The sequence below is a fragment of the Corvus moneduloides genome, chromosome 6 (assembly GCF_009650955.1).
Source record: "Corvus moneduloides isolate bCorMon1 chromosome 6, bCorMon1.pri, whole genome shotgun sequence".
In the NCBI taxonomy this organism is placed as follows: domain Eukaryota; kingdom Metazoa; phylum Chordata; class Aves; order Passeriformes; family Corvidae; genus Corvus; species Corvus moneduloides.
Genome location: NC_045481.1, coordinates 41,344,880 through 41,366,492, shown reverse-complemented (window position 1 = coordinate 41,366,492; position 21,613 = coordinate 41,344,880). Strand labels below are relative to the sequence as shown.

Genomic DNA, 21,613 nt, shown 5'->3' with positions numbered 1-21,613 from the left:
CTTTTTTTTTTTTTAATTGGGTTTGGTTTTTTGTTTTTTTTAGGGATGGGTCACCTCTCTTCTACCTACATCTACTGCCATGAACATAATCCTGAAAGTGAACAAACAAATGCGGGCTCGTTATTTAAAAAAAATGAAGGAGAAGTAAGTAGGAAGCAACTTGATCTTGGGAACCTGGGACTCCTGCAGGTTCCATACCATGCTGCAGCATCAAGTAGACCTAATGTTTTAAACATCTCTAATCGTAGGTGTGCTTTCTAACAAGCAGAATAGTCTTGTTTTGAGGATACAGGTGAAACAAGACTGTTGACTGGTAATATTGATTGAAAAATAGGCTTTATTTGTTTATAGATATTTTGAGGGGGGAAGTGCTTTGAACTAAAATTGCACTGTGCTTTAAGAAATTTTCATGGACTTGATCAGACATCACATTGTTGAGGAACATCTTGGTTATATAGTGTCCATCATATCTATTATTGTGCTCATGGGTGAAGGGCAGAAAAAGAGTAGTTCTCATATATTCCCAGACAGGTGGGCAGGAGAGGAAAGGGAGCATATTTATTTAAAAAGGTAACCTAGCAGTATTTCCAGAGTATTGACCTCTTGAAACTCAGGTTTTGGATACTTGGCAAGGATTCTGCACTATCAGCCAGCTCAAGTGTGCTCCCCTGCTTACATGGTCCAGTGTGATTTTTTTGGTTATGAACTTGAGGGAAATGGGCCAAAAACCAAAATAAGTGTAATAGTTCATCTATAAATATATACATAAAGTAACATTGCGGGAAGCATTTAAAATCTGGGGTCTTGAATATGGATTCTAACTTTTCGGTAATATGTAATCTTCATGATTTGTAATAACATTTTTAAGAGTTCAGTGCCTGCTCTTTGTAATAGGTGGTGATAACACAATGTAGATAAATGTCACAAGTTACATGTTACGTGCTGGTTGCTATGTAAAAGATTATGGGTACTTTAAATGCAGAGCTTGAAATGAGTTACTCTCCTTGTTAGCAACGGTGGTTAAATTCTTTTTGAAGTTATGTATCAGTCTGTCTTTTTCGTGAGGTCCTTTGAAATGTGAATCCTGAATATTTAGATGGCCTTAAAAATGAGAACCAAGAAATGTCTTAAAAAGTAGAACAGTTTTAATTTAATTGCATTAAAATGAACTGATTTGTTTCATGGTTCTGTTCCAAAGTGGAATGCTTCAGTGAGGCTCAAGTTACCTAACTCTTGGACACAGGGATCAGAGTACATGAGAAGTCTGCACTGCTGTTGTCTGTATTTACCTACTCTATTTAAAGATTTTGGTCTCCAAAATTCATTTTTATAAATATAAAATGTATAAAACTTGCAAGGCAAATGAAATTGCAAGCAGCTATCACTGTTTTCTGTGGTGATTTCCTATGGTTGAAGAGGGGAGGGTTTTTTCTGTCCTTCAAAGAATTATTTCAAGCTCTGATTTTGAAGTAGATGTGTTGCACTGAGACATGATTTGAGGCTAACATATCTGTACATTGAAAAATCCTGAATACCGATGCAATGGTGCTGATCAAATCTGAGATGCAGATCCTATCCCATCGTTTTCTTAATTTTTTTGGAACAGGGATGGTGAAGTCGGTGGTATTAGTTCTCCAAGAGCACGTGATTTGGTTTGCTCTGGATCTGATGTGAAAGCATTGGACGAAAAAATCTGTATGTTTTTGACTTTGTAAAACAAATAAAATGGAAATTACTCTTGAGTCTTTAATGTGTTAGGTTTTTCTTGTAAAAAAGTTTGCCTGTACATTCAAGTGTCTGATTGTCCTTTACTGTGAGTAATAACAGTGAAAATTACTGTACTTTTACATGCCAAAACCAATGCTTTTATTAATCTGTTCTCTTGGCCATTATCTACCCCTTATCTGGGGTGCTTTAGGCACAGCATCTCTGGCCAGTTGTGGTAGGTGACTCTCCTGTTCTGCTCTGCATTGGTGTGGCCTCACCTTCAATATTTTGTGTGCAGTTTTGAGGGCCACAATATAAGATAAAGACATAAAGCTATTGAAGAGTGTCCAGAGGATGACTATGAAGATGATGAAGGGCCTGGAGGAGAAGCCTTATGAAGAACAGTTGAGGTGACTTGGTTTGTTCAGCCTGGAGGAGACGGAGACCTCATTGTAGCTTACACCTTCCTCACAAGGGGAAGTGGAGTGTCAGGCACTGATCTCTGTGGTGACCAGTGACAGGAACCAAGGGAACAGCATGAAGCTGAGTCAGGGGAGGTTTGGGTTGGATATTAGGAAAAAGTTCTTCACCCAGAGGGTGTTTGGGCACTGGAGCAAGCTCCCCAGGGAAGTAATCATGGCACCAAGCCTGACAGAGTTCAGGAAGTGTTTGGCTGACACTCTCAAAAAGCACATGGTGTGATTTTTGGGGCTGTCCTGTGCAAGGCCAGGAGTTGAACTTAAGATGATCCTTGTGGATCCCTTCCACAGGGGATATTCTATGATTCTACAGTGCTGATACTTTAAAATTAGTGGAACACAAATTTTATTAGCACTGTTAAGCTATTAATAAATAATTATTTCCAAATCACAATTTTCTAACTTTTGAAGGTGTTCAGAAAGGTATGGCAGAGGGAATAGTACGCACATCCAGCTGGCACAGGAGGGGTACCCAGGTAAGGAGGTTCTCAGAGCTCGTGGTCCCCCTTCATGTGGTGGCAGGCTGTAGGTTGGGTTCCTCTGAGGTCTTCTATTTTCCAATCTGCAGCAAAGAATCACTAACCTAATTTTTAACCTAAATTTTACTTATACTTCAACCTAAATTGCCTCGACTTCGAGTGTCTGTTCACCTCGGTGATTGAGGTAATGTTTAATAGCTGTCCACGTCCTTGGGACTATCCTGGGCACCTGTCAGAAAACAGGAGGGGGTTTCTGGTGGCATCAATCCCGTCCCTTTGCACCGCTGCTTCCAAAAATGCTTTTGTTACCGGCGCCATGCAACACCTGGAGTGCACTCTCACCCCTGCTGGAATGGGACACGCAGGGTGGGAGACGAGGTGGCCGCTGCTGCCTTCCCAGGGCCGGGGCACCTTTAACTAAAGCTCTGCCGCTGCGTGCGCGGCCGGCGGGCGGAGCTGCGGCCCCACAGCCGGGCCCAGGCGCAGGCCCGGGGCGGAGGCGGGCGGGGCCGGGCCGGGCATGGCGGAGAGGCGGCAGCGGGCCCGGGTGCAGGGCGGCTGGGCCGGGGCCCCAGCGGCGCGGCCCGCAGGTAAGGAGCGCCCACAGCCGCCTGGCCGCGGCGTGCGGCACCCCGGCCGGGAACTGCCCTTCCCTTCCTTGCCGGCGGCGGGCATTTCTCCACTGCCGTCCTGGGCACCACGGGGCGGGCAGCGGGGCTGGGCTGCGCTTCCCGAACGCGCTGCTCGGCCCCGAGGGCTGGCCCCGTTTCCCCCGTTGCCGTCGGTAACTGAGCTGCAGGTGTTCGAACCCGGTTTTTAAGTAAAATTTGCGCGTGTGCCGCAGGTGCGGCGATTTTGGATGCAGAACGCAGGGTATGGATGTGTTGCTAGTGAGCACATTAAGGTGAGCGTGTTGTTCGCATCTCTGGGCAGCTTGAATGACACCAATAGTGTTTGGTGGAGCTGACTTCTGTAAGAACAATCAGCCGCTTTTTATTCATAAAACGCGTTATGTGCCTTCGTTTATCTTTTCACGGTGGAAACATTGTAAAATAAAGAGAAGTAGTGGAAAGGGATGCAGTTAACATCAAGGGGTTTTTAGCAGACATTGTAACCAAGGAGTGCAGAGGAAGAGGAGCACTTTGCAGGTCTCCAGTCTTGCAAGAGAGACTGGTTTGTTTTTGTGAACATCCTCAAAACATGTTCCACTCACCTGATTACAGTTTCCATCAAGCTCCCATATCTCTGCAGACTGAGTGTCCTAGGCAAGCTGATTTTTTAATAATGAAAAAAATAGCCAACTATTTTGACTTGTGTATGTGGCCTCAAAATTTTCTGTCACAGGTGCATTTCATTCCTTCTTTTTCTAAGGGGATTTAAAAACCCATTATTTTCCCCATTGTTTGAATTACACAGAGTGAAGACTTTGTGTTTCAGGTCCATTTTAAAGCCTGTTTGCATGTGTAAATAAAACACCTGAAGTGGTGTGCCTGAGTTGCTCTTCCACTTTCTCCCTGGTTTAAAAATTCTGTTTTAATAGAAGTCTTTTTCTCTCTCTTTTTTTTTTTTTTTTTTTTCCTAAGAAAAGGAATCGAGAGGGAAGCAGCTTAGCTGCATGGAGCAATTTCTGCTGGTGTGTGATGGGTGTTTGTTGTAGAATTGAAAAGTTACTGATGTCATCCCTTCTGATGAAAGTATGCTTTCAGTTTTGTTTGTCCATGAATAACATATATATATATATATATATATATAAAAATTTCAGTTCCTGTGCAATTTTAACTCTTATTTAACCGCTGTTTTAGCTCTTAGGTTTGGCAATTTCCTTCAGTCTTTGCCAGGTAGAGGAGAATACTCTAAGGAATGATTCTATAAGTTTACCTAACTATATTTTCTGTACAGTGATATTCAGTTCACGTGATCCTTTCTTCTTTCTCTCTGCTTTAGCACCTAAGGCACCTGTGGCCAGCAGCCTTTCCCCTGCAGGTGCCAGACCAGCATGGAGGCAGAAAGATCATACTCAAAAGCAGTTTGTCTTTGAAAAGCCATCAGAGGTAAAAATTTCCTGGTAACTAGCAGAATCTCATCTGTTATTAAATTTCAAATGAGAGAAAGGATAATATAGTCCATTGTTTAAATGAGACTAAAGTACATTTATATAGAATATATAAATATAGTCCATTGTTTCAAAACAATAAAAAATTCACCTAAACTGAACTTGGAGCTTTTACTAAGCAGAGTTTGCAACTGTTTGGCATATATGGCAAACAGAAAGTTATGGGATATCTGTCTTACTTGCTACAGGGGAAGGGCATGGGATTTGTTTTATAGACTTCATGTCCCATCAGCTGATGAAGGATATTGTGCTCTATGCAGAGTTGGGGCACTTCCTTGCTTGGGGAGAAAAATAATCATGAGCACTTCTTTCTAAGCTAGACTTATTTCAAAGGCTGTCATCTTGGCTTGGAAGTGCTGAAGATGGTCTGGGAAGATTCTCTTTTCTCTGTGGCAGAAACCTGCTATCTATATAATACTGTATTTTGATCCTCTTGTTGGCTCAGTGCAGTAACTCCTTTGAAATCAGAACTCCACTGAGCACAGAGAAGAGAAGCATAAATCCCTGAGACAACCAGAATGATAGCCAAGGCTGGATTAAACTACTCTGTTTGTCTTTTAACAAAGTACAGCTATCTCAGCTGTGCAGACAGCTTTACAGTGTAAGCTCCTGCTATGCCTGATCTCTCTTGTGTTTTGCTCATTTGACTGAGCCCTCGGGTTTGTTTATGCTTCTTAGGGTTGCACTAAATTTTTACTTACATAAGGGTGTTTTTATCAACATAAAGGTAAGAATTTTCTTGATTGAAGTTGATAAATAGCGAGTACTGTAATAATGCAAATAATTTAGAAATCAATGTCCTTTAGGGGGCAGTTGGTGGCTAAAAACCAGCCTGCAATGGTAGCTGTGTTTGAGAGTTTCTGGGGTGAGGAGGGCGTGGGTGAACTGTTACTACTTCCCTCTTGCCCTGGGGTGTGATTTTTTTTCAGGCTTTATCAGTGTGTGGCTTCCCAGAGTCACTAGAGATGACCATGAGTTCTGTGTGACTAGAGAGTGCCAGGTACTTCAATATTCACCGTGTACTGTCTTGTTACCTTTCAGGTGGAGCGCAGAGTTCCTGAGGCAGATGTGATAGAGTGAGTACCCTGCTGACTTCTCTGTGCACTTTTTCTGTCATCATGGTTGATAAGAGTAGAAATTGTGGCTTTTAAGCCTTTTATCATGAGTTGAGTGTATTATGAGGAGAGTCCAAGTCTGTTAGCTGGTTTTTATGCCTTTGGTGTAGCTGGGAAGCCAGCAATCATAATCAGTTGGACATTCTGGTTTAGCACAACTGCCAGCCTGTCTCCTTTGGTTAGCAGTGTACATTTTCCTGAGACAGTCCCAGTGTAAACTGTGTTGGAAATTACTTACTCTGGAATATACCAGAAATATAGCTGGTCTGGCAGCTTTTTTCAGGGCTCAGAGAAGTAGCTGATAGTGTCATAGTGAAGCTGGGTATTTGTATGTTACTTACCCTTTGTGTTGAAATGGGGATCTTCTCAGGATAACTTTGGCATGAAGCATGACAAAGTGTGGTGGTGTATGGTGGAGTTAGAGATATTGAAAATCCAGCTTGCTTCAGTTTGGCTAACTTGGTAGAATTTTCTTCCTCAGTGTACTTACAAATCCAAACATAGTGATCTGAGTGCAGTCGTGTATGGTTGTCTCCTTTAGATTCCCTGTGGCATCTCTTTTATTTTTTCTAAGAGCTCTAAAACTGTGTACTGAGCCTTTGGTGGAAGGAGGGACAGGACACACACACAAACTCATTTGCTTCTGCAGCACACCTTGCTGTCTTACTCTGACCTTTATGTCCAGGACATTATTTCTTCCCTTTTTAAACTTTCTTTTCTTTTTTTAAAGAAAACTTTCCCTAGTCCAGGCCTACAGCAATTCTAGTCTGTGCTGCTCGGTCTAATTTCTTGCTTGTCTTCCTGATGACTTTCCTTTCTACATCCTCAGCAAGCCTGGTGTGTATGAGCTCAGCAAGGGACCAACTGGCATTTCTAGGTAAGTGGAGGAAGCATTATTTGCTTTTGCAGAGTGATGTGGTGATACTCAGCTTTCTGAAGTCCAGTCTCTGCAGAAGGTTTTGACTTTAGCAGCTGCCCACTGCTCTTCTGTGCATCATCTGTTTAAAGTACTTCTGGAAATACTTTTGAGTGTTAGATAGCAGGGACTTAGGTGGTTCTGAGCAGCACTGAACAGAAGAAAAATAAACCTCCTGACATCTGGTATGTACTGTATCCAGTGCTCTTCCCAGAATAAGGACAAGGGGCTGTGTTCATTTCTGTCACGATTCACAGTGACTTGCTGCTGCAAATTTGCATCAGTGTTCCTGTGTTAGCAAGTGTGTGATGTCTGTGTTGTACAGTTAAAGAGTGTTCCAAAACCTGTAGCTGTAAATTGGAATTGTTTTAAATCACTCTAATAAAAACATTTAACTTTATGCAATCGTGGTAACTTCAGGATTGTCCCTTCTGCTTATATGCCATGCCTTACTTATTTCAGCTTCAGGACACTTCAAAACAAAACCTGGTTGTTCTGTGATTCCTACTAACTAAAATACATTTTACCTTGCTGACTTAGCTGCAATATCGATACTAATCCTCTTCTTCTGAATTTGATAGATTTTTATTATTAGTGGAAAAAATGCCAGGGACATAGTAATTTTTTGTGTGTTTGAGTTAATTTCTTCTGAATATTGTATTATTTCATTTTTGTGCTTTCATCTTAGGTTCTTCTAAAGATGCAAACAAATTTTTAAAGCATTTTGAAAAGTAAAAGCTTTGACCAGCTGGAAAGAGACGAGATACCCAGCCAGCTGGGTTATCCTGCATTTTTTGGAGTTTCTTTTCGTAATACACTGATGGAATATATATATTTCTGGAAAGCTAATAATCAGATTTGCATCTTTGTTTAACACCTTTACTATATACTCTTATTGTTACATCTTTGGGGCATGGAATGCTTGAGAGAATAAACTGCTTTTAGCATCATTCGTACTCTGCAGCCCACTGCAGTGGCTCTAATCCTTGTATGACTGTTAGTCCAATCAAAATATTAAATTTACATATGGAAATGAAAAAATAGGAGACATTGAATGCTGTCCTTATGCTAAATACTTTTCCTTATGCTTCAAAAGGGGAATAGCAATGGCAGTAGGGATATAGGGCTATCAAATTTTAAGTGATGTGGAGATGGTGAATAAGGGGCAATTATTTACTTATGTTGATTGTATTACCATAATCAGGGCTATCTGATTTGTCAGGTGTGAAGTTAATAAGAAGCAGAAGGATGCCATTTTTAACAGCATGTGGCTGATTCTGGAATTCATGGTATATTGTTGGTTGTCATATGTTTCTATAAGTTTTGAAAAGCAATTACATACATTTGGTGAGGTTAAGACTCAACAGGAGCTCTTCTTTTCTTTCCTTCACACCTGCTTTTGGCTGTGGTCAGAAGCAGGATACTGGGCTTTGACTTTTGATACGATGCATTACAGCCATTTTTAGCTCCTTTGAGAATCCTGGAAATGAAAATATTTTCCCAAAGCAGATAAAGAAAAATGGAAGGAATATACATTTCTCTACCTTTTTCATCTTTAGGATTCATTTGATTCCTGGCTTTGTTGACTCAGAACAAGCAGACTGGATGTTTGAGCAACTCCTCCAAGACATACCCTGGGGTCAGCGAACTCACATCAGACAGGGTAAGGAGTGTGCAGAGCACCTTTTCAGGTCATTCACGGGTCAGTTCCATAACAGAGTCTGTGCATTGTTTAGAATTGGTTTTCATTTTCAGTCTTACCACTTCTTCAAGTTTCCATGCAGGTTTTCCATGCATATCTGAAGACTACTGCAGCTTACTTTTCAATTTCTAATACCATGTTACTATTGCCAACTAAGTGAGATCTTTCCAAATTAAAATTGCCTGTCTTAAAAATCTTGGAATCTTGGTCTCTTCTGTCATCTCCAGTTCTTTTTCTCACTCATTTTAAGATTAAGTCTGGTCACCATCCCTTCATACAGTCTCCCAGCAATGCTGCAAGAATTGTGTTCTTGGAGGTTTCTTCCATGAGGTGTATTTTTTGCCTCTTTTATTTAAAATCCCAGCAGCTGCATGTTCCTTTGCTTTGGCTTTACTTATTACTTCCAGTATGCAGTAGAAGAAGAGGCTGCTATTCTGGATTTGTTCACTAAGGGGCACCTGTTCTAGCTAAATTCCACTTTTAGTCGGGAACCGATGTAAGATAATGTATCAGAGTAGTTACTAGATGGGGCTGGAAAATGTCTTCACCATGTGTGTTCCTTGGTTGGCAATAAAGGGGACGGTATAATGCAGAATGTTAACGTGCCAAGCATGAGAAATACTTGCCAAGATAGTCTTTTCAGAAGCTGAAAGTATTTTTAACCTGATGTTTTGTGTTATACCACACAGCACACACATATTTGACAATATATTGTGTGCAGCCTTGCTACATTTTGTTTCTGTAATGTCCCATGGATGTTACAGTCCTTTCTACTTCACCCTTTCCAGTGGAGCCATTTGTATCTTGCAGCTTATGCCAGCGTACTGGGCACTAGAACCAGGTGAATGTAAAACAAGCCAGATGTATAAATAAAATTTCAGTTTCATCTGCTGTCTTTAACTCATCCAGTCCCTGCTCTGTCTGGCATAGGGGTAAGAAAATGGATGTGTTTCCAGGATTTTGGCAAGGTAATTTCACCTGCAGATGCGCACCTAATTTTGAATAATTTCATTCCTTCATTTGCGTTCATTATGTAAAGCTGAGGATTTTAAGGGGCTCCTTATTAACTTTAGGGGAATGGACAATCTCTTTTTGATCAAGTTTCTTGGCAGAATTGCATCATCTTTCCATTTTCAGATCCTTTGATAAGGCAACTGAGAAAGTCTTTCTGTTTTTGCTTTTTTTCAGAAGTATCTTTTGAGGAACCACGGCTTACATCCTGGTATGGGGAGCTTCCTTACACATACTCCAGAATAACAATGCAGCCAAATCCAAATGTATGTATATGTTTACATGTATGTGTTTTATTATTGTCTACAGAGAAATCCTTTGCAGAGATCAACGGATAAAAGTTCCCTCTGTCCTCTAGTTATCTAGAGTATCTGTTAACATTTAATTTATGATCAGCAGCAGATTCTACTGGAGTGTGGTCAGTTTTATAAAATACACTTTGAGTGAGTTGACTGAGAGGAGCATGATTTAGTTGCTAAATGTTGCTAAAAGGAAGTTAGTACTATAGAGTTCAAAGTTTTGCTTTGGGTCATTGTAGCTTTGGACAAAACTCTGAATTGCTCTGTGTGACTGACTGCAAGGATCTTTATATGGCAGATTGCACTGCACACAGTTGTACTGAGTTTTTGTTGTAAAGGTATAGTAGTACCAATTACTGAAATAGCTACTTTCAGAAACACTTAGGTTCCATACTGCTTAAATGAGAGTTTAGGCATATTTTGATTCCTATGTGGATGCTATGAAAATCACACATGAAACTCATCTGCTCAGCAATTCCAGATTGTAGCATATAATTTCCCACACTGTTTTGGAAGAGTTAAAAACCTTCTGAGTGACTCAGTGATGTTTTGTTCCTGTTTTCTCTCCGTCTCTCTCTCTTTCTCAGCCTGTTGTCCCAGCAGTCTGTCTCTTGGTATTGCTTTGTTTAAAATTTCCATGGCAGTAATTAGGTGTCACTGTTGAAAGCTGGATAGCATGAGGGAAAAGTGTCCCACGTCCCAGAAGTGCTGCCAAAGTGGGATACCATCTAGCAGAGCTCAGTTTAGGAAGAGTTGAAAGGTGCTATTTAACATGATGAGTTGCGAAGATTTTGTAGTCTCAAAAATACTGTAGTTAAAAATTCTATAACCTACAGAACTCATAGTGGAAAACCAGGCTTTTCTTTGGTACTCATTTGTGAAATATTATTTTAAATGGGCTTTTCTGAAAGCTGAATGGCTTTAGGGATTGGAAGTGCCTTCACAGAATCATTTTGTTGTACACTAATGATTTAAATCCAGTTCAGAACTGCCTGTTGTGAAACCTGTTGCTACTCAGAGATTGGATAGAGCCCATGTACCCTGAATTCAAGGTTTGGTTTCAGTTTGCATCAAGTTGTGAGTTAGCGCTCATTGGGCCACTGACTGGCTTGTTTCTCTCATCCAAAAGGTACAAGGCCTAAATGAGTCACTCATGCTGGTTCTGTCTTTTATTCCTGAATAATTCTGATTTTTACTGAGAGGAAGAAACTCAAGCAGAAAGTGGGTTGCACTGGAGAAGTTGCGCAGCTGGAAGCCAGCCCTTCCCTGTCTGGAAGCTGCCCGTAGGCAGATCTATGAGTACACTGCATGTGGACATTTCACTCAGCTTTGCAAGTGGGAGTACCTGCAGCTTAGAAGAAGCAGGGGATGGTGTAAAGAGCACAGTCCTTACCTGTAGAATAGAATTCCTATCACAAAAATGTCCTGAGTAAAACGTAACTTTGTGCACAGCTTAACCAAAACTGATTACTGCCTTAAACACTTGATCTGTAGGAGTAATTAGCTTTGTGTCCCTCCTTTTTTGTTTGGTAAAAATCGGTGTGATTGCATCTATAATATAGATATAATCCAGACTAGTTTGCATATATAATATAGATATAATCCAGTGTTTGTGCTTAAATGAGTTTTGGTATCAGAAAATGTTTCTTTGTAAGCAGTGATAGAGTTGGTGACACAGTAATGTTTCAACAAAACTACTTCCATTGCTGCAGGTTTGTAGTGGTCTTTCAACTACATTGTAAAATTCACCATATGGTAACATTTTAGTAATACATCTGTGATGGGAGTTGAAGAAATCTAGTCCTGCTTGGTCACCGAAAAGTGCTTTCAATAATTCTTGTTGAACTCTTCTGCACATTCAGGCAGCCCAGTTGCAAGCAAACTTTTTTTGGGGGGGAGGGTTTGGGTGGTATTACTGCTTTCCCTACATGTCCCATAGCTGCAAGCTATGTTTATCTAGAATTAATTACTCACATGATGCTTAATTGTTGAAGATGTGCCTTAGCTAGAAACACCCCAATAGGGAAGGATGGTATGTTGAGGCTCCTGCAGAGCAACCAATAAGTTAAATACCTGTTAAACTTGGGGAAGCTTGGAAAGAGGGTAGTGCAGCCTTGTTTATAGAGGTGGATACTAGAAAATATTTCTAGTATGTCTGTTGCTTCTTCTGCTGGTGGTGCACTGGGAGATTTGGAATCAGTTTCTTATCCTCTCTTGATCTCTGTTTCTGCTTATATAATGGGCGAAAATTCTGCCCTACATTGCTTTGGCTTTTTAAATTTTCTTTATGTATTTGTGTAGTTCTTAAAAGCACTCTTGACAGATGAAAGTCGTGGTGTAAGTTTATAACAGTAAATAACTGGACTGAGTTGTAATGGGATGTGCAGAGCTTCCCTCAGCTGTGGGCTCAGCAAGATGTTAGCAAAGGGAAGGATGAAATCCAGGGCCAGTGACATTGGTTTTGTGACCCACTGGAAAGTTACAGTGTCAGAGTCAAAACCCCAAGAGGTGATGAGTTGAGCTCAACAAGCTGTGCTAACAGAGTGCGGACAGAGGGCCACGTTAGGCCAACCTTTCCTCTTGTTCTCTGTCAGCTGCTGCAGGCAATTGAGAGCAGTGTTATTTAGTCACTGATTGCCTCCATTAGTATGAAAGGCAGCTTGGCTTCAGAGTTTTAAGAGATGATTTAGTATTGAGCGATGGGTAACGTGTGCATATTTTGCAGAAAGCCCAGCCCATTCCTCCGCTCTGCTAAAGATATCATCAGGATTGCTGTGAGTCATTTGTTTGATTTTAATTTTATTGTGATTAAAGTGCAGTATATTTTGTTTCTTAGTAGTTTTCGCCTTCTGTCTTGCATTACCTGCCCTTGGCCTGTGTTCGTGGCATTTACCCTCCCCCTCTGTGCTGATTGCAGTGGCATCCTCTGCTGACCATGCTGAAGGAGCGCATTGAGGAGCTCACTGGCTACACCTTCAACTCTCTGCTCTGCAACCTCTACCGAAATGAGAAGGACAGTGTGGACTGGCACAGCGACGACGAGCCATCGCTGGGAAAAAATCCTGTCATTGCCTCACTCAGCTTCGGTGCTACTCGGACCTTTGAGATGAGGAAGAAACCTTCCCCTGTGAGTGTTCATATCGTACTGAGAGAGTCTTAGAGCTACTTACATGTTTGTTGTTTTCTCTGAAAGCACAACTTCTAAAGTTCTGTGGAGTAAGTGTAGGGATCAAGAAATCTCTTGAATTGACTGTGACACCCTGAGGATGGGGATGGGACCACTCTAATAATGTGCAGCAGTGTAGTGTAGTGCTGCAGTGAAATTGGAACCTGGGCAGTCTTCTGCCCAAATAAGGGCCCTTCCTGGTACTTAAAATGAGATCAGTGGTGCTGGAAGTGGACTTACACCGTGCAAATGAATCAAAGATTTGCTACCATTTTCTTAAACTCAGGCCAACGTTATGTAATGCAGAGTGTACGTGGGATGAAGAGTAGTTCTGACCGCTCTTGTAAGTAAAAATCCTCTTAACAATGTTCACATTTTGACATGTGTGTATTCAGATTGAGGGGCAGTGAACAAAGGGAAGAAGCTCATTTCTTCTCCATAAAGTACCATGGAAACTGTCACATCATACTCGCAGACTAAACAGAGATCCTCTGCTTTCATAAGGAGATGTGTGGAATATCCTTTCAGGAGTTAATTGGTGATTCAATAGTGAATACTCTTTCTGGATAAAATACTTGGGAATGCGGCGTTTGCAAGCCAGCTTAAACTTTACGGTTTGTATTTATCCAAGTAAAGGATTCACCTGTGTTGAGAATACAGGCCTTATTTTAGGGTGTCCTATTTCAGATGAATTTTCTGCTTGTGCAGTCTTTGACAACTTTGGAAAGATGTTTGCTATCTGCTTGTGTTGCTATTTATTTGGAGTAGGTAGTGCAGAAAGCAGAGGTGGTAATTACCAGCCAACAGGGAAACTCTGTGCTGCCATACTGAAGTCTGCCCATCAAGAGTCACCTTGGGTCACCTAGTCTTGGACAGCAAAGGTCAGAAATTGAGCCAGAAAACAAATAGTTTGTATTTTTCACCAGTTCTCCAATTTGTAAATTCTTTGTTGCCTGAAGTGAGTTTAACCTTGGTCCCTGAGCATGAGATCACATAACCAGTCTGTTATGTCAGTGAGCATAGCATGAGTAAGTATCCCTGATGCTGTGTTTATTATAAAATGTCAGCTGGAAAGTTTATTCCTGTAGAAAACTGTAAATGATGCTTGGATTCATTTTAGAAGTGCCTGTATTCCCCATTGATGAATTAGAACAAAATACACTTAAACTTCAGTATGAACTTTGCAGGTTCTGTCTTAAAAATCAGTCCTAGTTCTTGAGTAAGATGCCTTTTTTTATAGAGTTTCTGAAAAGACATCCACTATTACCAAAGGGGGAATTCAGTCTGTGCCATTCATACTTGGCTGCCTTGTTTGATCTGTACTGCACGATTTCTTCCCTTTTCTTCCAGGGATGGATGGTTTTCTATAGATGTATCCCTCAAGCTCTCCTCATTTGTTTTCTTTAGCACCTTCAACCTGATTATTTCTGACTAGCTGAGTCTTGCTACCTGTGAAGTGTATTCCTTTTGCAAGTGTGACATACCTTTTTTTCTGAGGTAGAATGCCCACGTGCAGATCTTTGAAATAGTTGCTATTAAGTGTGTCCTGTGCCTAAGGGAACTCATACTTAATAATTACATGGCACGCATTACGTATTCTTTGCACATTGCCAAAGCCTGCAGTTTCCTGAGAGCATCCTATGACAATAGATGCTTTGGCAAGTGGGAGTTACAAGAGGCTCTGATGGAAATTACAACCTTTCAGGCTGTACCACCAAAGAATTAATTTTCATACTCTATTGTACTGTAGCATTCTCTCTTTCATTAAGAGAAAGTTAAAACTGATTGTAGATCTTTGAAATTTGATCATTCTTTTGTTAAAAAGCAAGTTACAGGAAGAGGAATGTAATCTAGGGAAAAGGAATTCAGATTAACAGTCATCACAGGCATTCAGGCTCTCCCTGGTTTGCAGTCTGCCAGTATCAGTACATTGGGTTTTCCAGAGTTAGTCTTCATTGAGGAGGGAAATAGAAAGCAAATCCTTTTCCTCTCAAAATTAAACCTCTTTGAGGGCCAACATTCTGCTATTTCAGGTTCTAGGGTTTCAAAGGCCTTTGTTTCTCTGTGTTCTTGTGAATACTTTTAATGATTTTGAGATGAAAGATAAAATGAACATACAAGATGAGAGATGTAGAACGTCACTGTGGATAAATGGTACTGGGGAAAAAAAGTGGTTTCCTGTGTGGGATCATGTACTGCATACAAAACACTGTGTACCACAAGTGAGGTCACAGCTTGAAGGGCAGTTGAAGAGTACTAGATCAGAGCCTTCAGAGACTTCAGTTCATGTTGGTATCTCTACAGATATCTTCTAGATTATATCTTGAAATGTGGATGAAACTGATAGTGAATAAAATCCTGTTTCTGTAACTGAAAAGATGACCAGTAGTGTTGATGGGTTGGGTTTTTTGTGCATGTTTATGTGAATTTTGACAACTGTCTGTTAGTAATTTGATAGTGTTTATGTACATCGCTCTGAAGCAATCACACAATCTGAAATCTTTTTTCACTTGTGAAAAATGAAAAGAAGTTACTTAGGTTAAAGTGTTTTTTTTATTATCCTGAAAATTGTTCTAGGGTGAGGGGAGAGAAAGGTTCAGTCCTCTGTTTTACTTTCTGGTGATCACTGTACTGGGTAAGTGTTCATCATATAATAGAGGGTAAAGGAGTGTAGAGACATGCGTGGACTATTTGTATCTGCTTAAACAAGCATCCTTTGTGGATAAGTAGAAATAATTCGTACCAGAATTTCAGCCCAGTGCATGTAAAAAAAGCTGCAAATACATTTCAGGTGTAAATTCCTCACTGGAATAAGGAGACTTCATGGGAATTAACATGACGCCAGAAACTGTTTTATTTTGCCTGCTGGAATTTTTCTTTTTAAGCATTATTTTTTCTAAATACAGCCTTTTCTGTTTATTTGGACCAGTTACATGATAGCAGCTGATATTTTTGCTTTGCTTTAAATGGTTTCTAAGGTTTTTTGGATACCTACTTCATAGTTCAAAGTCTACAGTGATCTGGTTTCTTCTATTTTTTTCTTCTGGTTCCAGTAAATTACTTTAACCTTGCTCCTGCTTCCTTGTTCTCCCTGCCCCCATCATTGTAGCTCCTGCCTACACTGGAACCAGGAGAAAGATGCTTTGCTTTGGAGCTGTGATTCATACACAGTTCACAAGCTATTGGTTGAGGCAAGGAGTGCTCTTGTGCTTACCTGTAGCATAAGTGTCACCACTGTGGCACTGTCGCCTCCTCCCATTCCCCACACAGCCTCAAGCTCCATTCCCACTTGGACATGACTTTATCCTCCCAGTCCAGAGGAAGTGATTTCACTCTGTGGGATGGGTGTTTCCAATACAGCCTCACCACCGTTTTTCACTATTGCTTGTCACTGCTCTACTCTGAGACAGTGCCAGGTTATCTGATTGTGTCCTCCTGGAAGCTGAGTGGGGAATGTTAGTATGGCAGGGAAGGGTGATACCTGATGTCCCACTAAGCTCCCATGTTCCACTGGGAGGTGCCCTGTGGCAGAGGTGTGGGTGCCATAGGGACCAGGTGGGTGGTTGTCCAGTGAATGGCTGTGTGAACTGTGGAAAGCGTTAGAAAGCCAAGTGTCAGCTTGCTCTTCTTCCACCTGTAATCAAGGAAACTGGTGGCTGCTGGGAAGGGAGGGAGCTTCACGCCTGTTAGATAGTAGCAGAATATTTGTGATTCTAAGAATCAGCCTTCAGATGGGTCTGTCCTTCAAATGAATCACTGAAGCACTGTCCTTTTTTCTAGCAGAAGGTAAGGATCTCCTAGTACTTCTGGAAACAGCAGAAAAATAACCCTTTGTGTTTTAACAGACCTAATTGAAGATGAATGTGGGGATATGTGGAGCATGGTAGAAGATTCAGATCAAGATGAAGAAGGTTGGACTTTTAGATTGGCATGAAGGAGACTCACAGACAGTGGTGGCTGCAGAGGAGGAAGAGGTGTTGTCCACCAGTATTGGCAGGACTTGAGAAGCTGTAGACAAGCTGAGAGGAGGAAGGGAGTGCTCAGATGCAGAAGGACTGAAGGAGTTCAAAGATAGGCCTGTGTAGGCAGGCCAGTGCATTATGTGAGGAAAGGGCAGTATAACTGGTATTCATTATTAATGAATCTGTAGAGAAAAGAACTGCAGTGAGGATTTTGTCAGAGACAGTGAGAATAAACATATTAAAATGCAGCAGTATTGATAGATGAGACTACTTTGTTGTGGAGGAGGGTGTTTACACAGCTGGTGCTAGAGAAGTAAACTGGAAAATAGGGATACAATTTAGATGAAATCTGAAAAATACAAGATTTGAACTTTTGTAAGGGTAATTCTCTTGGTAATAGGTGAATAGGTGAAGCAGAAGACTAAAAGCCAGCATTCTCCATGAAAGATGCTGACTTTTGCCATTGAAAATGATTTTGCATCATTTGCCTGTATAACTGCATTATTATTTATACATTCTTCTACAGCATGTTTCCATTTAGTGTTCCTTATAATGGAAGATTCCTCTACACTGTCCAGAAACCATTTCGTACTACTATAGCAATAAACTTTCCTGAGACTTAAGAAACAAACTTGGGTGATTTATATGGATTTATACTAGATCTTTTCTCTTTTTGATTTTGATAGCATTTCAAGTAAACAGCCTTGATGGAGTCCAGGAGTTCTTACAGATTTTGTATTCACAGCTTCCCATCAACTCACACTGAGCTTTCCTGACTTAATTGTAGTTATTGTAATGAAGGATTTTGAAAAAAGGTTTAACCAGTGTACTTGGATAGTATAAAGCTTGGATGGTATTAAATGTGTAACTCAAATTTAGGATAATTCTAGTATATTAAAAAGCGTAACAGTTGCTTTGCTGTACCTAGTTTTGTAGTACGTGTGTAGAGTTACAAAGTGAACATAAAGAAGTCACCTGATGCACTTCTTTCCATGTTTGTTACCAGAAAGTCTTTTCCACTGTAGATGTCAAAAATAAATTTCCTTCATAAACTTCTTGGCCTCTGAAAGTCAAGTGAGCCTTCTGTATGTCTGACATCAGCGCTAGGAATAAAAGTTCTGAAATGAGCTTTGATTGACAGTGTTAGTAATGACATGTAAGAAAGTAAAAACTTTTTGTCTGCATTGGCTTTCCAAAGTAAATTGACATAAAAATCTCTTTTTCTAAGTAAAATGGAGCTCAGAGATGTCCCATTTAAACCAGAAAGTAATTGCTGTTTTTACATACTGGCTTTTGAAAAGGATGTTTTCTCCTAAATCTTTATCTTACCGGAATTCCTTTTTAATTAAGATGAGCAAGAGATAAAAATAAGCACACTGTTGTCCATCCACAAAGTAAAATGATGTAATCCTCTGAAATAAGAAGTAAGTTTGCAGTGGTATTTCTCTGCTTTTCATCAGCAGTCATGTTTATAATAGCTGTTTTTGAAATTTTTCCCTTTTTTCAGCTGAAGATAAGAAAGTGTTTCCTAATACTGACTTGATACCAACCAAGCTCTTTTGCATTTTAGAAGGTGCAATCCTCTTTCTGTCTGCATCTTATTTATAAACACACACACAGTCCCAGCTGGTTTTCTGAAAATCAAACTCCGTTTAGGACATAATTTTCCCAATATTTGTTACTCTACCTCATTATTTTGAGCTTTTCAGCAAGCCATGAACTTTTAAAAGGACATACCTCGTTCAAGTTGCACTACTACACACTTGACTTAGCAGTGTATGAATCTGATTTAAAGTTGGAAAGGATAGTGCAAAGCAATAGAGAGTTGCTGTTCCCACTGATGTGGCACGTGTGACACCACTGCTGGGGTGTCACTATGTCTAGTTGTGATATTTGAGTTTTAAAATAGTTGTACGTAATCTGAAAGCTTAACAAAAGTTTGTAAATTATTTGCCTTTTATTCTAGCATTCTGTTTTGCTTAGTGGTTATAAAGTTTAAGACAACTTGTTTTACAAGGTATTATAGGAAAGGAAGATTTTAAATTTTTTTTTAATAGGAAAAGCTCTTCTTCCAGCAGCTAGTGCCATAGCAGCATGTAATGTTGTAACAAGACAGATTCAGAATAGCAGGAAGATGTTACTTTTGATGAAGTAGTTAACTGTTGGAATCTACGATAGCTATTGTAGAATGTCTCCACACAGAACTGTTTATTTTAAGACGTTTCCAAAAGGTTTGCAACCTCACTCCAGAATTTTGTGCTAAATGCAGGAACTGGTTGTTGAACTTTACCTGTGTCGTCCAGGCAGTGAGATACAATGGCTTCTTTCATCATTCAAATGCTCGGCTCCTGGACTTTATGTGAAATACAGATACAGAGAGGTTTGCTTAGACTTCTTGGTCTTGTAAGAGCCTCCTCCTCCTCCCTCACAGGCTTTGTAAGCTCTGCTCTAGAGGACTGGTTTCCTAACAAATGCACGTGCCTGCTTCTTCAGTGTCTAATGTTTCTTTTTAGGAAGAGGATGGAGACTATACTTACGTAGAAAGACTTAGAATCCCACTTGATCACGGGACTCTGTTGATAATGGAAGGAGCTACCCAGGAGGATTGGCAGGTAAGAACTCCTTGACACTGTTTGTGTGCTTTACTTGCAATGCAGTTTTCCAGATGTGCTGCAGCACTCCCATGAATGTATGGGACATTCTGTTTCCAGTGGCACAACTGTTTTCCAAGGCATTAGTGTTGCTTTCTGCCTCAGAATTTCAGAGCACCCACAGAAACAGTGGGTTTGCTGTCATGTACCAAGTGATGCAGGAGGAGTCAGCTTGGATGTTCCAGCATTAAAGTTCAACAGTGAAGGTTGCAGCCTGCAGTGGAAAGAGCAGAATCAATATAAAAACTTGGAATATCAAAAAGTTGTAACTTAATTTCAGAAGTCCACAGTAATATACAAAGACTCTTTGTTTTCAGTGTCCCTGAGCAGTCAGAACATGATGTTTTTACCTTACCTAAGTGTTCAGAAATATGAATAAGAAGCCATCACAGGAAATGAAGGTTTTATTCATTGTTTGATTACCTGTATTTTAAATGCACAAGCTCATGGTTTGTTTTTTTTTCCCCCCAATACCACTTACAGCATCGAGTGCCTAAGGAATATCATTCTAGAGATGAACGGATAAACTTGACATTTAGGATCATTTATCCAGAACCTGATGGAGTTTGGAAGTGAAGAGCAACTTTGGACATTGGTGGATATACACCCACAGCAGATCTACAGCCTTAGATTGCTACAGATTTAAAGGAAGCCTTACAGGAACACAGTTCCTTGAAGTGATGGGGAAAAGAGTTGATATTACGAAGATCTTTGGCAATCAGAAGCTGCCTGTATTATGTGGACAGAAATTATATGTTACTAGATGATACTAAATCACAGGCTTTACCTTGGTGAACAGTGATTCTTCTTAAAAGAGCACAAAGCACGTGAAAGATTTGAGGGGTCCCAACTGGAGCAGACAGATTCAGTGAGCAGATAGTTTTGTGCCTTGTCTTGTCTCTCCTTTACTCCCAGGTCATGATCTGTGTTGGAAGTAATAACAAGATGGGCTTCTTTGATGTAAAGCTGATGTGTCTGTACAGAAATTAGAAAGCTGCACTTGTTGATGATCTCTGGGTATTGGTGAAATTACTCATTTCACCAAAGGGTAGTGCACTGCTTTTTATCTGTAGGTTGCAGAGCCTTTTCCAATTAACCAATCAGTTTCATAATTTAAATAACTACTTGAATTATACTGATGTCTAGTGGAACAGAGGGTCAAGGCTCTCTTCTGCCATACACTCTGTGGTCAGACTTTATGCTGTTTATCCGTGTAGACAGGACAAGGAGGACAAGGCAAAGGCAAGCAACAGAGACACCTGACAACCCTGTTCCTGAATCAGTGCATATTGCTTTAAAGACTGTCACTCGGAGGGTTCTCTCTTGAGCCTCTGCTGTTGCAGATCAGTAGTCAGCACCTCAGATTCCAGGCTGACTTACTGAAATCCTTCAAGTTTGCCTGCTGTGACTTACCTGCTGCTGGGAAGCAGTGGGCTGGTGACTGTAGTGTGGATGTGAAGTCAGGAGTGCTGCCTATGTGGTTAAATTCTCACTGCAGCTAAACAGCATCACTGTACTGGATCAAATCATAGGTTTGGTCTATCTTCACTGTCTGCCTGCAGTAGGATCTAAACACAGGTAAATACCCTGTGCCTTGTAACATGTTACCATTGTTCAGCAAGTTAATGTCCCTCTTCACTGTGAGAATAAATTGGTGTTGAGAAAATATCTGTCTTTTCTTAGCCAGCATTTGTTGTGGTTTAAATTCTTATTTGATGGGAACAGTCAAGTTATTAATACTCAGTTATGCCTGTTTTAATGTTATTGATGACATCAAGGACACAACTGTTGAGCCATTTCACTCCCTGTGGTCTGAAATTAGGCAGAATAATTTCCTAGAAGCAGCTTCTCTACCTAAATCACCATACGTTATTCTCCTAAAATGAATTAATGTTTTTAGAAAACTTACCTTTGTTATCTAATGATGTCTTCACTTTCATCCCAGTTTGTACAGAAATGTTTTTGGCAGGTATTTAATGTTATTTCCTTGCATTTGAATCTTTTCTCTAGGTT

General features: G+C 40.4%; 2 protein-coding genes across 5 annotated transcripts in view; both read left to right on the top strand.

Moving 5' to 3' along the window:
* The window catches only part of HSD17B12 (hydroxysteroid 17-beta dehydrogenase 12), a 120,976-nt gene extending 119,234 nt beyond the window's left edge, over positions 1–1,742 (top strand). For both annotated transcript variants that reach the window (XM_032111037.1, XM_032111036.1), the window contains one exon: positions 44–1,742. In XM_032111037.1, coding sequence (XP_031966928.1) covers positions 44–148 — 105 coding nt within the window. In that variant the 3' untranslated portion in view covers positions 149–1,742. The remainder of the gene's footprint in view (positions 1–43) is intronic.
* Positions 1,743–3,179: 1,437 nt separating this feature from the next.
* Positions 3,180–21,282, top strand: ALKBH3 (alkB homolog 3, alpha-ketoglutaratedependent dioxygenase). 3 transcript variants are annotated; one of them, XM_032112539.1, is made up of 9 exons: positions 3,180–3,255; positions 4,610–4,716; positions 5,820–5,854; positions 6,723–6,770; positions 8,369–8,472; positions 9,700–9,788; positions 12,739–12,948; positions 19,463–19,561; positions 20,084–21,282. In XM_032112539.1, exons 1-9 carry the CDS (start codon positions 3,186–3,188, stop codon positions 20,174–20,176), a joined length of 855 nt encoding a protein of 284 aa, XP_031968430.1. In that variant the 5' UTR covers positions 3,180–3,185; the 3' UTR covers positions 20,177–21,282. The 3 variants fall into 3 exon arrangements, with proteins under 3 accessions (XP_031968430.1, XP_031968431.1, XP_031968432.1); XM_032112541.1 differs by lacking the exon at positions 3,180–3,255 and adding an exon at positions 3,306–3,615; XM_032112540.1 differs by lacking the exon at positions 6,723–6,770.
* The last annotated feature ends 331 nt before the right edge of the window (positions 21,283–21,613 follow it).